The sequence below is a fragment of the Dendrobates tinctorius genome, unplaced genomic scaffold, assembly GCF_039654945.1.
Source record: "Dendrobates tinctorius isolate UK_male_01 unplaced genomic scaffold, ASM3965494v1 ptg000078l, whole genome shotgun sequence".
NCBI lineage: Eukaryota > Metazoa > Chordata > Amphibia > Anura > Dendrobatidae > Dendrobates > Dendrobates tinctorius.
This window is the reverse complement of record NW_027361746.1, coordinates 2,733,345-2,745,921: the sequence shown is the minus strand read 5'-3', so window position 1 is coordinate 2,745,921 and position 12,577 is coordinate 2,733,345. Positions and strand designations below refer to the sequence as shown.

The following is a 12,577-nucleotide window of genomic DNA, read 5'->3' as shown; positions in this document are numbered from 1 at the left end:
CAATGGTTGCACCATGTCGCGTTTGGAGACCCCCTGATGTGCCTAAACAGTGGAAACCCCTCAATTCTAACTTCAACCCTAACCCTAATCCCAACTCTAACCACAAGCCTAACCCTAATTCCAACCCTAACCCTAATTCCAACCCTAACCCTAATTCTAACCCTAATTCCAACCCTAACCCTAATTCCAACCCTAACCCTCTTTCCAACCCTAACCCTCTTTCCAACCCTAACCCTCTTTCTAACCCTAACCCTAACCCTCTTTCCAACCCTAACCCTCTTTCCAACCCTAACCCTCTTTCCAACACTAACCCTCTTTCCAACCCTAACCCTAACCCTCTTTCCAACCCTAACCCTAACCCTAATGGAAAAATAAAAATAAAAATAATTTCTTTATATTATTAGTTGATCCTGCCTATGGGGGTGATAAACGGGGGGTTTATTTACATTTCATTCTATTTTGATCACTGTGAAAGTGATCAAAATGAATGAATGGAAATTGGAGCCGGCGGGCGCACTGCGCATGCGCCCGCCATTTTCCAATATGGCGGCGCCCATGGTCCGGGACCGCGGGACACCGGGAGCCATAACGGCACTCGGTGAGTACCAGGAGGTGGGAGGGGGGGCGATCGGAAGCCGGGGGAGCGGAGGGAAGGCGGGGGGGAGATGATGACAGCGGCGGCACATCGCCGCTGTCATTCAGTGGTGGGGGGCAGATCGCCCCCGTTAATGGGTGGGGGGGTCAGATCGCTGTCACCAGTCATGTCCGATGCTACAGCAGCGTCGGACATGGCTGGATTGTAATATTTCATCAATTTTCATTGATGAAATATTACTATCGCTCTGATTGGCTGTTTCACTTTTAACAGCCAATCAGAGCGATCGTAGTCACGTGGGGGCGAAGCCACGCCCCCTATTCTGAAGAACAAAGCCCCCTGTATCTACGGGTCGGGTGACCTTTCAGTGACCTAGGTCACCCGACCCGCAGGGGGGCTTTAAAGTCATGAAGCCACATAGGCGTCACTGGTCAGATTTGCACCAGTTTTCATGACGCCTATGTGGCGTCATTGGTCGTGAAGGGGTTAATAAAGGATTTTACTGTATGCATCATACAATATTAAAAGTGCCATCTGATTCTGTGGTGTATCTCATTCCTCACGGTCCCTTTTATAAAAAGGCATAGGAAGACACAAGAATTTTCTATATTTTTAACGTTTATTCAGTATAAACATCACCAATTATATAAATTCTCTCTAATGTAATCCCTACAAGGCAGGATTCAAAAAAGGGCACAGGATGAGTCACAAGGCTACTCCAGTGTCCAAATCAATGAAAGTGTCTAATACGACTCTTCAAAAAGTACAAAAAATTTCAGGATTCTTACAATCCTCACTATAAAGATCAAGTGGATATCGTTAACCCATTTAAGGCCAGATCTCCTCATAAAGAGGTCATGGATACATCTCTCTCATCAAAAAGGAAAAATCCTGGTAAAACTTCTGAAAAATTCACATCGCCAGCCGACGCTTCAAGTCCTGAGTCTGGAGATAATTCACCAAACTTTTCGCCGGAAAGGTCAAAATTTAAGATGGATAACACCAATCCTTCTCCTTCCCAAAATCTGGATGTTATATCCATACACTCTTACATGGATTCTCTCGCCCAGAAAATCACGTCCAGTATGTCTCAATCATTTGAAAAACAAAATAAAATTTTACAGTCCACCTTGGATAAATTTAGCAGCAGGTTAGACAACCAGGAAAAATGGCTAACTGTAGTGGAAGAACACACTGATGATTTATCAAAAGACACCCATGACCTCAAATCTGAATTTCACAGACTTAAAATTAAAGTTGCGGATATAGAAGACAGGAACAGACGAAACAACTTAAAAATAAGAGGAATACAAGAATCTATCTCACCGGATAAACTAGAAGACTTCGTCAAGACAATTTTCAAAAAATTACTACTGACACTTACAGACCAAGATCTCATCATAGATAGGATCCACAGACTTCCCAAACCACGGAATATCGATAAAGATCTACTTAGAGATACCATCTTAAGGGTACACTTCTTCAAGATTAAGGAAAAAATTCAACAAAAGGTTAAAGATCTAGGAGGTTTTACAGAACCCTATGCTCACCTTCAGCTATTTACGGATCTTTCAAAGGAAACGATTGAAGGAAGAAAGTCTTTTAAGCCAATCACTTCCACCTTGAGGGAAAATAATATCCCCTATAAATGGGGCTTCCCACTTAAACTTTTGATAATCTACAAAGGAAAGACGACTGTCCTATTCTCACCTAAAGAAGGAAGAGATTTCCTGTCCTACTACAGGATACCTGACCGCCATAGAATCTCCAACTCTCAAGACCCTGGGCCCTCGTCAGAGAAGGGATGATCCAACGGCGAGACCTGGCCAATATATTTACTCATCTTGTTATAAGGCCTCTCTACACTTCTTAATTATTTGGTCAAAGTATTGTACTATACTGCTTATTATTCTTCTTTCCACAGGTTTTCTCACTTCTCTACTACTTTATGGACTCATATATCACATGAGATTATTTTCCTTCTGGGAATAGTGTTGTTATGCCAAGGGATGCCTCAATGGGATCCATACACAATCTTACCCCACTAAGGAATTAGAGCCTTCCGGATCGGCTCTTCCTGAAGGACAATTTTGTTCTTATTGTTTTTGTGTCTCTTTTGTTTTTGATTTCAAATAGGTATATAGTTAGAGGTTTTTGGACAACTAAGTACTACAAAGGTAGGTGCACTCTGGTTTCTGCATTTCCTCTACCCCACTTCATACGAACCCAGCCATTCTTGTAACATGAAAATAAAATTCGTATCATACAATGTCAGGGGGCTAAATAGCCCTTGGAAGAGATTTTCCATTGGTAGGGAGATTAACGGGATGCATCCTGAGGTTGTATGCCTTCAAGAAACCAAGTTCAAAAAAGACAACCACCCTTCTATAAATCTCAAAAATTTCCCTTTTGTATTTGAATCTTGTGGCCCACGAAAGAAAGCTGGGGTTTTAACCCTGATTAGTAACTCAATTTACTTTGAATTGCTTTCTGAAGTAAAAGACGAAAAAGGACATTATCATATTCTCCTGTGCAAATTGAACGGCCAAACCTTCACAATAGTTAATACTTAAGTTCCCACCATCAGACAAATTAGCTTCCTGAATAAGCTAATGAAAAAATTAGACACCTTACGATCAGGAACCCTACTTTTGTTAGGGGACTTTAATATGGTGCCAGATGGTGTACTAGACTCCACCTCTCCCAGCAGACAAAAAAACGCAACGCAATCCTTGAACAGCTGAATTTATAATCATGAGCTATTCGACTCATTCCGCTGTTTGAACACCACATCTAAAGAATTTACTCATTTTTCTGATGGCCATCAGTTAACATCTAGAATAGATCTGATACTCACAGATGTCTTCTCCTTGCCAAGGTTCTCCTCCAGCTCCATACTTAATAAATCTATTTCAGATCATTCCCGGTAACTGCAGAACTGATAATAGGGTCCCCAATTCATCCCCAATTCATGCAGAAATTCAACTCCTCTCTGCTTCATAACCCCACCATCAAATCTGAAATCAGCTCAGCCTTACAAAATTATTTTAGTGAAAACGAATCAAACCTCCTCAATCCGTTTACCTATTGGAATGCTCACAAGGCGGTGTTGAGGGGAGTCTTGATTCAAATTTCCTCCAGACAAAAAAAAATTAATAGGGATAAAATCCTTACCCTACAACAGTCTATTAAATCTAAAGAAGAGGAACTATGTTGATCCTCTGTTTCCTCTAACAAACAAGCTGTATTATTAGAACTTACTGATCTCAGGTTGCAGTTAAGGAAAATCATATTCAATTTTTACGACTCAGCTATTAGATCAGCAAAATGCAAACATTACTTATCTATAAATCGCCCTTCAAAATACATGTCAAACAGAATTAAGAATGTACGGAAATGGAATAGAATTGACAGTATAACTTGCTCTAATGGTACATCCCTGGTCCACCCTAAAGATATTGTAGGAGCTTTTGCCGATTATTACAAAAATCTGTACAATATCAACCAAGACCACCACAATATGCAGCCATCTACCTCAGAGATTGGATCATTTCTTTCCAGCATTAACCTTCCAAAGCTTAACCCTGAAGACTTATCATTTTTGTCTTCTCCCTTCAATGAACAAGAAGTCCTAGATACCATAAACAAACTTAAAATATTCAAATCACCCGGCCCAGACGGGTTTAGTAATGATTATTTCAAGTCTTTTAGTAATATATTAACCCCCCACCTTGTCAAAGTATTTAACTCAGCTTTCCAAACAGGTCAATTTCCTAAAGAGATGCTGGAAGCGACAATTATCGTAATCCCAAAACCAAATTCTGACACTAGCCAAATTTTTAATTATAGACCTATATCCCTCATCAATACAGACGTAAAAATTTATGCAAAGATCCTGGCCAGTAGACTAAAGCCCCCGTTACACACTGCGATATCGCTAGCAATATCGCTGTAAAGTCACCGATTTTGTGACGTTACAGCGATATTGCTAGCAATATCGCTGCATGTGATACTTACCTCTGACAGGCTCCCCCGCTGGTTATCGCTGATCGCGCGAGAAGCTGCTGGACCATTTCTCGTCGGCCACTTCCTGCGGCGCTTCCTGCTGTGACGACGAGCGACGTGTGGAGCCGGGCGGGAGGACGCAGGATCGCCGCGTCTGACAGGTAAGTAGCGATCCCCGTCCCCAGCGATGTCGCTGGTGAGATCTGCCTGTGTGGCAGCTCACTAGCGACCACCTAGCGATGTACCAGCGATCCTGACGGCGCCATATCGCTAGTCGGGATCGCTGGTACATCGCTAGGTGTAACGGTACCCTAAATCAATTCCTCCCGAGTTTAATTTCCAATGATCAGTTAGGCTTCATCAAAGGAAGACAATCCATAGATGGTATGAGAAGACTCATTAACATAATTAAGCTTATTTCCTCGAACAAACTCAGGGCCATTGTTATCTCTCTTGATGCTGAGAAAGCGTTCGACCGCCTTAATTGGTCATATCTCGAAGCAACTCTCAAAAAATTTAGAATGGCTTCTCAGATCACGAGAGGTATTATGGCTTTGTACTCCAGCCCTGGTGCGAGGGTTTATTCCAACAATCATCTTTCCTCTACGTTTAATAAAGCTAATGGGACCAGACAGGGTTGCCCATTGTCACCATTGTTTTTTGCATTAGCTATTGAACCTCTGGCCCAACTAATCAGGAACAGCACAAAGATCTCGGGAATCAAAACTTTGCACAGATATTTTAAAATTGCGTTGTATGCAGACGATATTATTCTTACCCTCACAGATCCAAGCAACTCTATCTCTGCCTTACAAACCTTAATCCAGACTTTTGCTAAAATCTCTTATTTTAAAATAAACGACTCAAAATCCAAAATACTTGGCTTTAACCTAGGATCAGACCAAGAGGAAATTGAGGGCCTCTCACCTTGGGGGTGGGCCACTGATGGGCTGACATATCTAGGCCTAAAATTCGTCAAAAACATAAACTCTCTAATAAAAATAAACAGAGCTGCTTACTAAAAAGCTTTTTAATGAATTCCGTACATCTAGAGATGATGGGCTTTCTTGCTGGGGAAGAATCATGATGGTCAAGTCGTATATTTTCCCAAAAATCCTATACCTACTTCGCTCACTGCCTTTAAAAATACCCACTTCCTCTCTCACAAACCTTCAAGCCTCATTAAACTCTTTTATATGGAATAACAAAAGACCCAGAATAGCAAAAAATATTCTATACAACTATAAATCTTATGGTGGAGCTGGTTCTCCAAATATTACGGCCTATTACATTGCAAATTTAGTCAAACAAAGTTCATACTGGTGGCCTCATGATACCACACCAGCTTGGAATGAACTAGAACTGTTCGTTAATAATTGTAAACCTCTTCACCTACTAATTCTGAACCAACTCCTTCATAAAAAATTAATTACAAATTCTCATCCGATTTTTCAAGCTATTTCTGAAGCTTGGAAAAAATTTTCTGCTCCAAAAAGAGGCTCTAACAAAGAAGTCACAGTAAAAAATCTGGCTTTATTAGTTAACTTTCAAGCATCTAATCAGACCATTGACCCCATTTGGTCTGAACCTGGACTTAAAAAAATTAAAGATTTATACTATGGCGTTACTTGTACACCTTACAATAAACTCAGGGAAAGATTTCAATCTACTGCCCCTGTTTTCTTACAATATGTTATCCTCAAAGACATAATCCATGTGTTCCTTACTATCTACCCAAGAATCTCTGAACCGGCAATTAACCTTATTTGTAATATAGATCATAATATTTTTTGGAGTTTTGAATACACGTACAAATGGTGTAACAATAGCTTTGAAGCGGTAAAGACTCAAAATATTGTCAAATGGGAAACCGAATTGCACATGACAATTGACCCTTCTGACCTTGAACAGGCATGTACCCTCTCGTATGCCTCTTCCATTTCCTTATCACTACAAGAGACCCACTTCAAGCTTTTAACGAGATAGTATTATACCCCTGTTAGACTTCATAGAATCAACCCTGACAATTCTCCGCTCTGTTGGAGGGGTTGTGGAAGGCCAGGAAATTTCTTGCATATATTTTGGCAATGTCCCAAAATTGTTCCCTTTTGGAGAAAGATTTCTAACCTTATCGATTTTATCCTAGGAACACGACTTATTTTGTCTCCTCGTCTGGCCCTTCTTTCTCTGGACGCAGACAAAGTTGATACTTCTAACAGGCTATTGATTATACACATTTTACTAGTCTCCAAACATAGTATTGCCTTTCTTTGGAAAAACCCAAAACCCCCACAAATTAATGAAATTATAGACAAACTTAGCCTTCATCATTCTTTTGAATTGAAATTTGCGAATGTGCATGATCAATTTGCTAAATATTCTAGATAATGGTCTAGATGGCTGGAGTTGTTCTCTTAAGTCTTCACCCAGAGTGCACCTGCCTAAGGCCCCTTGTGTTTGGGTCTTTGGAACAGATGTATTAATATATTATATGCTTAAATACCTACCTTTGTAATAATTCACTGCATAATATGCTTCTGCATTAACTTGTTTCATTTTATGTCTTCTTTATATTTGGACTTTATTGTCCTTCCTTTTTCCTTCTTTCCTTTTACATTTCCCCCCCCCCTTTTTTTCCCCATCTTTCCTCCCCCATCCTCCCCATTTATTGAAACTCAAATAAAACATTTGGAAAGCAAAGTGTTGCCCATTGTGTTGGATTGTCAATGTTTGTGGCCTACAAACAGCCCCTCAAACAGTATGATATTCACCATGGCCCCTATCCAGTAGGGTCACCAAAGCCCCCCGTATAATGACCTCCACAGCCCCTTATACAGTATTATTTCATGGCCCAAACACACAGCCCCGCATTTCATGGCTCCCGCACAGCATCTCATTTCATGAACCCCCCGGCACAACCTCTCATTTTATTCCCCCCATCTGCACAGCATATCATTTAACTGCCCTCCATAGGCACAGCATCTCATCTTATTCTCCCAATCTGCACAGCCCCTCAGTTTATTCCCCCCATCTGCACAGCCCCTTAGTTTATTCCCCCTATCTGCTGAGCCCTTCATTTTATTGCCCCTCATCAACACAGGCCCTCCATTTTTTCTATTAACCCCGTCTGCACAGCCCCTCATTGTATGCCCCCTCTGCACAGTAATGTAAGTACAGCCGTTGGTGCTAGACGGCACAATGACGTGACTCTATCGCACCATTCGGATTCAACTGTGAGCACCATCTCCAAAAAGGCGCAGGCCAAACGTGGCCTGCGTATTGCTGGAGCTCCCAGCGGAGAAAGGGAGATTATAGCTCCTTTACTCCTGTTCTGGGTGGCGCACACAGCAATTGTATTCGCATCTGACAGATGTGAATACAATTGAGGGCAGTGAGGGAGCCTGTGCCCCAGCCGTCACTGCACTGAATGTCTGCGGCTGCAGGAAGGAGCCAGGCGGTGCAGCCATTCACCAATTCTTTTTAACATACTTCCCCCCTCAGGAAGGCAAGAGGTGGTGCCCTAGGCAGGTGACTGCCCTGCCTACCACTTGTCACGGCCCTGGTTATGACCGATTGCATAACTGATGCAAATGAAAGCAGATGGAACCTATTGATAACTATGGGATCCATCTGGTGTCCATCTTTTGGACAGTATAAAAAAAACATAATGCAGAACTATTTCTTGCATTCTAAAAATTGAGACATGACGGAACCTGGACAGACACCATTATAATCAATAGGTTCCTTCTGCAACCGTTAACATCAGTTATGCAAGAAATCTGCTTTTGACATTAATTCCATTTTCCTATTCCTAGAAAAGGAATGATAAAAGTGTGATTGTAGTCTGGTTGTGTATGTACTGACTGTGGAGTAGATGAATTCAGATATTTTGTGTTCGCAGAAAACATTCAAATTTGAAATGACTTTGGAACCTCGGAACCAAACTTGTAAAGACGACGCTAAGAACGAGCCGTGCGGCGCACGCTTCGGGACAGCAATAGCTTCAATCAAGGACCTCAACCTTGATGGATTTAATGATGTGGCCGTAGGAGCTCCATTAGAAGGAGATCACAGAGGAGCTGTATATATTTATCACGGAAGTAGGAAATCTATAAAGAGAGACTATGCGCAGGTATGTGTAAAATCTAATCACCTCACTGGGACAGGTCTAACAAGAAAAGACATAAGTTTATTGCTAATTTTATAAAATAAACCTATCATGAATGCACATTCCTTTAGGGTTCATTCACTTTTACAAGTAGTGATGTGACTCAAGCATATAATAACTATGGTGACCTGTAAGGTTCTTATGACCACAATTGGGCAAAGGATAGCGATCACTCTCAGGCTGCTTTCACATATCAGTTGTTTTACATCAGTCGCAATCCGGCTATTTTTGAAAAAACGGATCCGGCAAAGGATGCCGCCGGATCCGTTTTTTTCTCATAGACTTGTATTAGCGATGGATTGCGACGGATGGCCGCACGTTTCATCCATCGTTCGCCGGATCTGTCTGGTGGCCGGAGACAACGGACAAAGTAACTTTTCTGTCTCCATCGACAAACCACGGATCCGGCGCCGTCCGTCGTTTGCTAGAATGGAAGCCTATGGGCTACGGATCCGTCGCTGTCCATCAAATGACGGAATCCAGCGTCGGATTCCGTTTTTTTAAAATGAGCATGCTCCAATTATTACCAGGTAGGGCAGTCGAATCCGGTGAAAAAACAAATCCGTCACATCAGTTTTTCAGCTGACGGATTGTGGCTGTTGCCAAAAAACAGATATGTGAAAGCAGCCTCAGTCCACCCTTGATCATTAACATACAGATCTGGTCCCAAATCTTGGCTCATTTGAATAACATCGTAAAAAAAGAGACCCCAGTCTAGACTGCTCTTGGCTTGTCAAGTGAAAAGCATATTTACCAAAATCAATACTGGTCAAAAGCTTATTTTTATGGTACGGATGGTCACCTTGAGTGTACAGTCATGGCCAAAAGTTTTGAAACAGAAAAAAATGTTGTCCACAGGCAAACAGAACAACTCACCTCACCTGTATCATTAACATCTTAAATGCTGTCTTTGTATGCATATGATTTTTTAATAAAGAACATGAGTTCATCCTGGTGGAGGGAATGCCAACCTTTTCTTCAGTGACATAAATTTTGGTTTTCACAAAGTTTGCTAATTCAATATGTTTAGATCTTTTAGTTGAATGTTATTATGATTACTTATATACAACTATAAGGCTGTGTGCACACGCTGCGGATTTTGCTGCGGTGTACAGTAGCATGACTCCCTATGGGAATCAAAAACCGCAATGCAGACGGTGCGGAATTTTCCGCGCGGATTATCTGCGGTTTTCAATCCGCAGAAAAAATTGACATGTCAATTCTTTCTGCGGATTCTCCTGCGGTTTGCCATCTCCTCCATTGAGGAGATGAAAAACCGCAGGGCAAAACCGCAGAGCAATCCGCAGGTAAAACCGCAGGTATTTTGACCTGCGGTTTCACCTACGGATTTTACAAAATCTGCGCGGATGGATCCGCACCTAATCCGCAGCGTGTGCACACAGCCTAATCATGTCAAAGGTTTTTACAGTTTTATTCACAAATACAAAGTTTATGTAAAGACTCGATATTTATAGTGCTCACTGTTATTTTTCAAGACAGCTTCAATTTGCCCTTACCTGCTGGGTATCACCTTCTAGGCCAAATACTAACTGATGGCAGCTCATTCTTGCTTGGAGTTTAAAAAACCTAAAGAAATGAACTGGGATACAAACTGGTGTGCATGCAGCATTTAGACACACGTTCACACTGGCCACTGAACTGAAAAAAACAGACAGAATCATAAGTAAATACCCTGCAGTAAATAAATAAACAGCAATAGTGCATGAAAATAATATATGGTACTTAGTTAACATAATTTTTATTACAAAAATGCAAAAGCCATCCCACCACTTCGTGGTGACCCCAATTGGGACAGTCCTAAGTCTAATATTAAAAACCTTACTGTTTGCCAAGAGACCAGCTAGTAGACGCTCAGCCATGGAGAACCACATGAATATAAAGTCTAGCCAAAGAAAAGACAGGCATTGCACATGGTGCAAACAGACTGTGCTTGGAATTTAACAACATTTCTATGCTTTTGTTTGTCCATCTACTTTTTGAGGATTGCCCACAGGTTCTCATTGGGAGATTCCTAGCCATGAGCTCGAAAAGTCAGTGTTTTCTTCTGAACCACTAGTTACCACTTTTGCCTTATGTGCTCTGTCATGCTCAAAAAAATGCATTGTTCTTTGTCAAATTGCGCCTTGATGGTTGGGAGAAGTTGCTCTTAGGGTCCCGTCACACTAAGCGATCTCGCTAGCTAGATCGCTGATTTTGTGACACATCAGCGATCTCGCCAGTGAGATCGCTGTGTGTGATGGAGGATCAGCGACCGGCCCCCCTGCCCGTTATCGCTGATCATGCTCGAGCGGCCTGGGCCGTTTTTCCATCTCTGGTCTCCCGCTGCTCAGAGTCCAAAGCTACAATGTAACAATATAGTTTATTGAAAAAGCATGGTGGAAACAAGACAAACAGGCTTAAAATAAATAGAATGAGATAGCATAATCATCGTCACCTGATACAAAAAGCACCCTGCACAAAAGTAGGTGTCAAGCCAAACGAGGGTGTGTATAAATTAACACAACAAGGGCAGGCAGAAAGACACTGAGGACAAATGAACACCCTCCAGAATCCACATTTCAAATGTGACATTCCATGTGGATGCGATCAACATGAATAATAAAGTGAAGTGAGGGGCACAAAATCCATTGGTTAAGGTACTAAGCCCTGGATGTTCACAGTGTGTAAAACATACCCATCATTGCAGCTTTAAACCCACCGCTGTGCAGGAGAGCCCCGACACACGTTTCGCGGTATAACCGTTTCCTCGGGTCGTTTTAATTAAAATTGTGAGAGAGCCCCCTCTATGGATGAAAGGTAACTGCACACATGAATGTTGTCAGGAGGTTTTCTGATGGCATGACATAGGACTCATGGTAGCGCTCAACTCATCTTCTCTGGACAATCATTCTTCCAGATGTCCTAAATAGTCTGAAGGTGGCTTCATCAGAGAATTTAACCTTATCTCATTTGTCTGTAGTCCAAACCTTGTGCTTTCTACAGAATATGAGTCTGTGGGAAGTACAGGATTGGATTGCAGCAGACAAGTAGAATGATTGATTCATGTGTGGGGGCTTTTCATCCATGGAGGGGGCTCCCTCACAATTTTTCCTAAGAACACTGCCATGAATAAAGAATAGGATCTAAACCTCCTCCGAGAGCAACTTCTTCCAATGATCGAGGAGTAATTTGGTTATGAACAATGATTTTTCCGGTATGATGGAGACCTTGTCACTAGACAAAAGTGATAACTATGTGGATTGGTGAAAAATACATTGAAATTTTGGGTCTATGACCAGGAAACTCTCTCAATCCGATTGTGAACCTTTAGTCAATCCTTAGAGAAAAAAACATAGAAATTGGTTTAAATTCCAAGAACTTAATTGTAGAACTCAAGAAAAATAAGGGTCTGCGCTGTAAATATTGAGTCTCTTTCAAAAACTTGAAGTATTGGTCAATAAAAGTTTAAAAACATATGAAATGATAAGTGTAAGTCAATAACCATAGAAACATCTTACAAAATATCTAAAACACTGAAGTAGCAAATCCTGTGAAAAACAAAATTTGTGTCGGTCTCAAAATGTTTAGCCGTGACTGTAGAGTTGAAATTGGTCAATTAGAAGCTGCATTAATAATTGAGAATCATCTAGCAACTAGGGGACTTAAAATGGTTACAGGAGATGGGAGTGGTTAGCTCAGCCCTAGTGGATTCTGGGAAAGTTGTTGTTGTGTTCGGGGCCTCCAAGAGAAAGCTGTGTCAGGGAAAGTCTTCTGTCAGACTGGACTGAGATAAGCTATACAGACTAGCT

General features: G+C 41.5%; 1 protein-coding gene across 1 annotated transcript in view; it reads left to right on the top strand.

Annotated features, from left to right (window-relative positions):
• ITGA1 (integrin subunit alpha 1) overlaps positions 1 to 12,577 on the top strand; it is a 249,680-nt gene that overhangs the window by 167,283 nt on the left and 69,820 nt on the right. Inside the window, exon 14 of the mRNA XM_073583398.1 lies at positions 8,502 to 8,732. Within this exon, the coding sequence (XP_073439499.1) occupies positions 8,502 to 8,732 (231 nt within the window). The remainder of the gene's footprint in view (positions 1 to 8,501; positions 8,733 to 12,577) is intronic.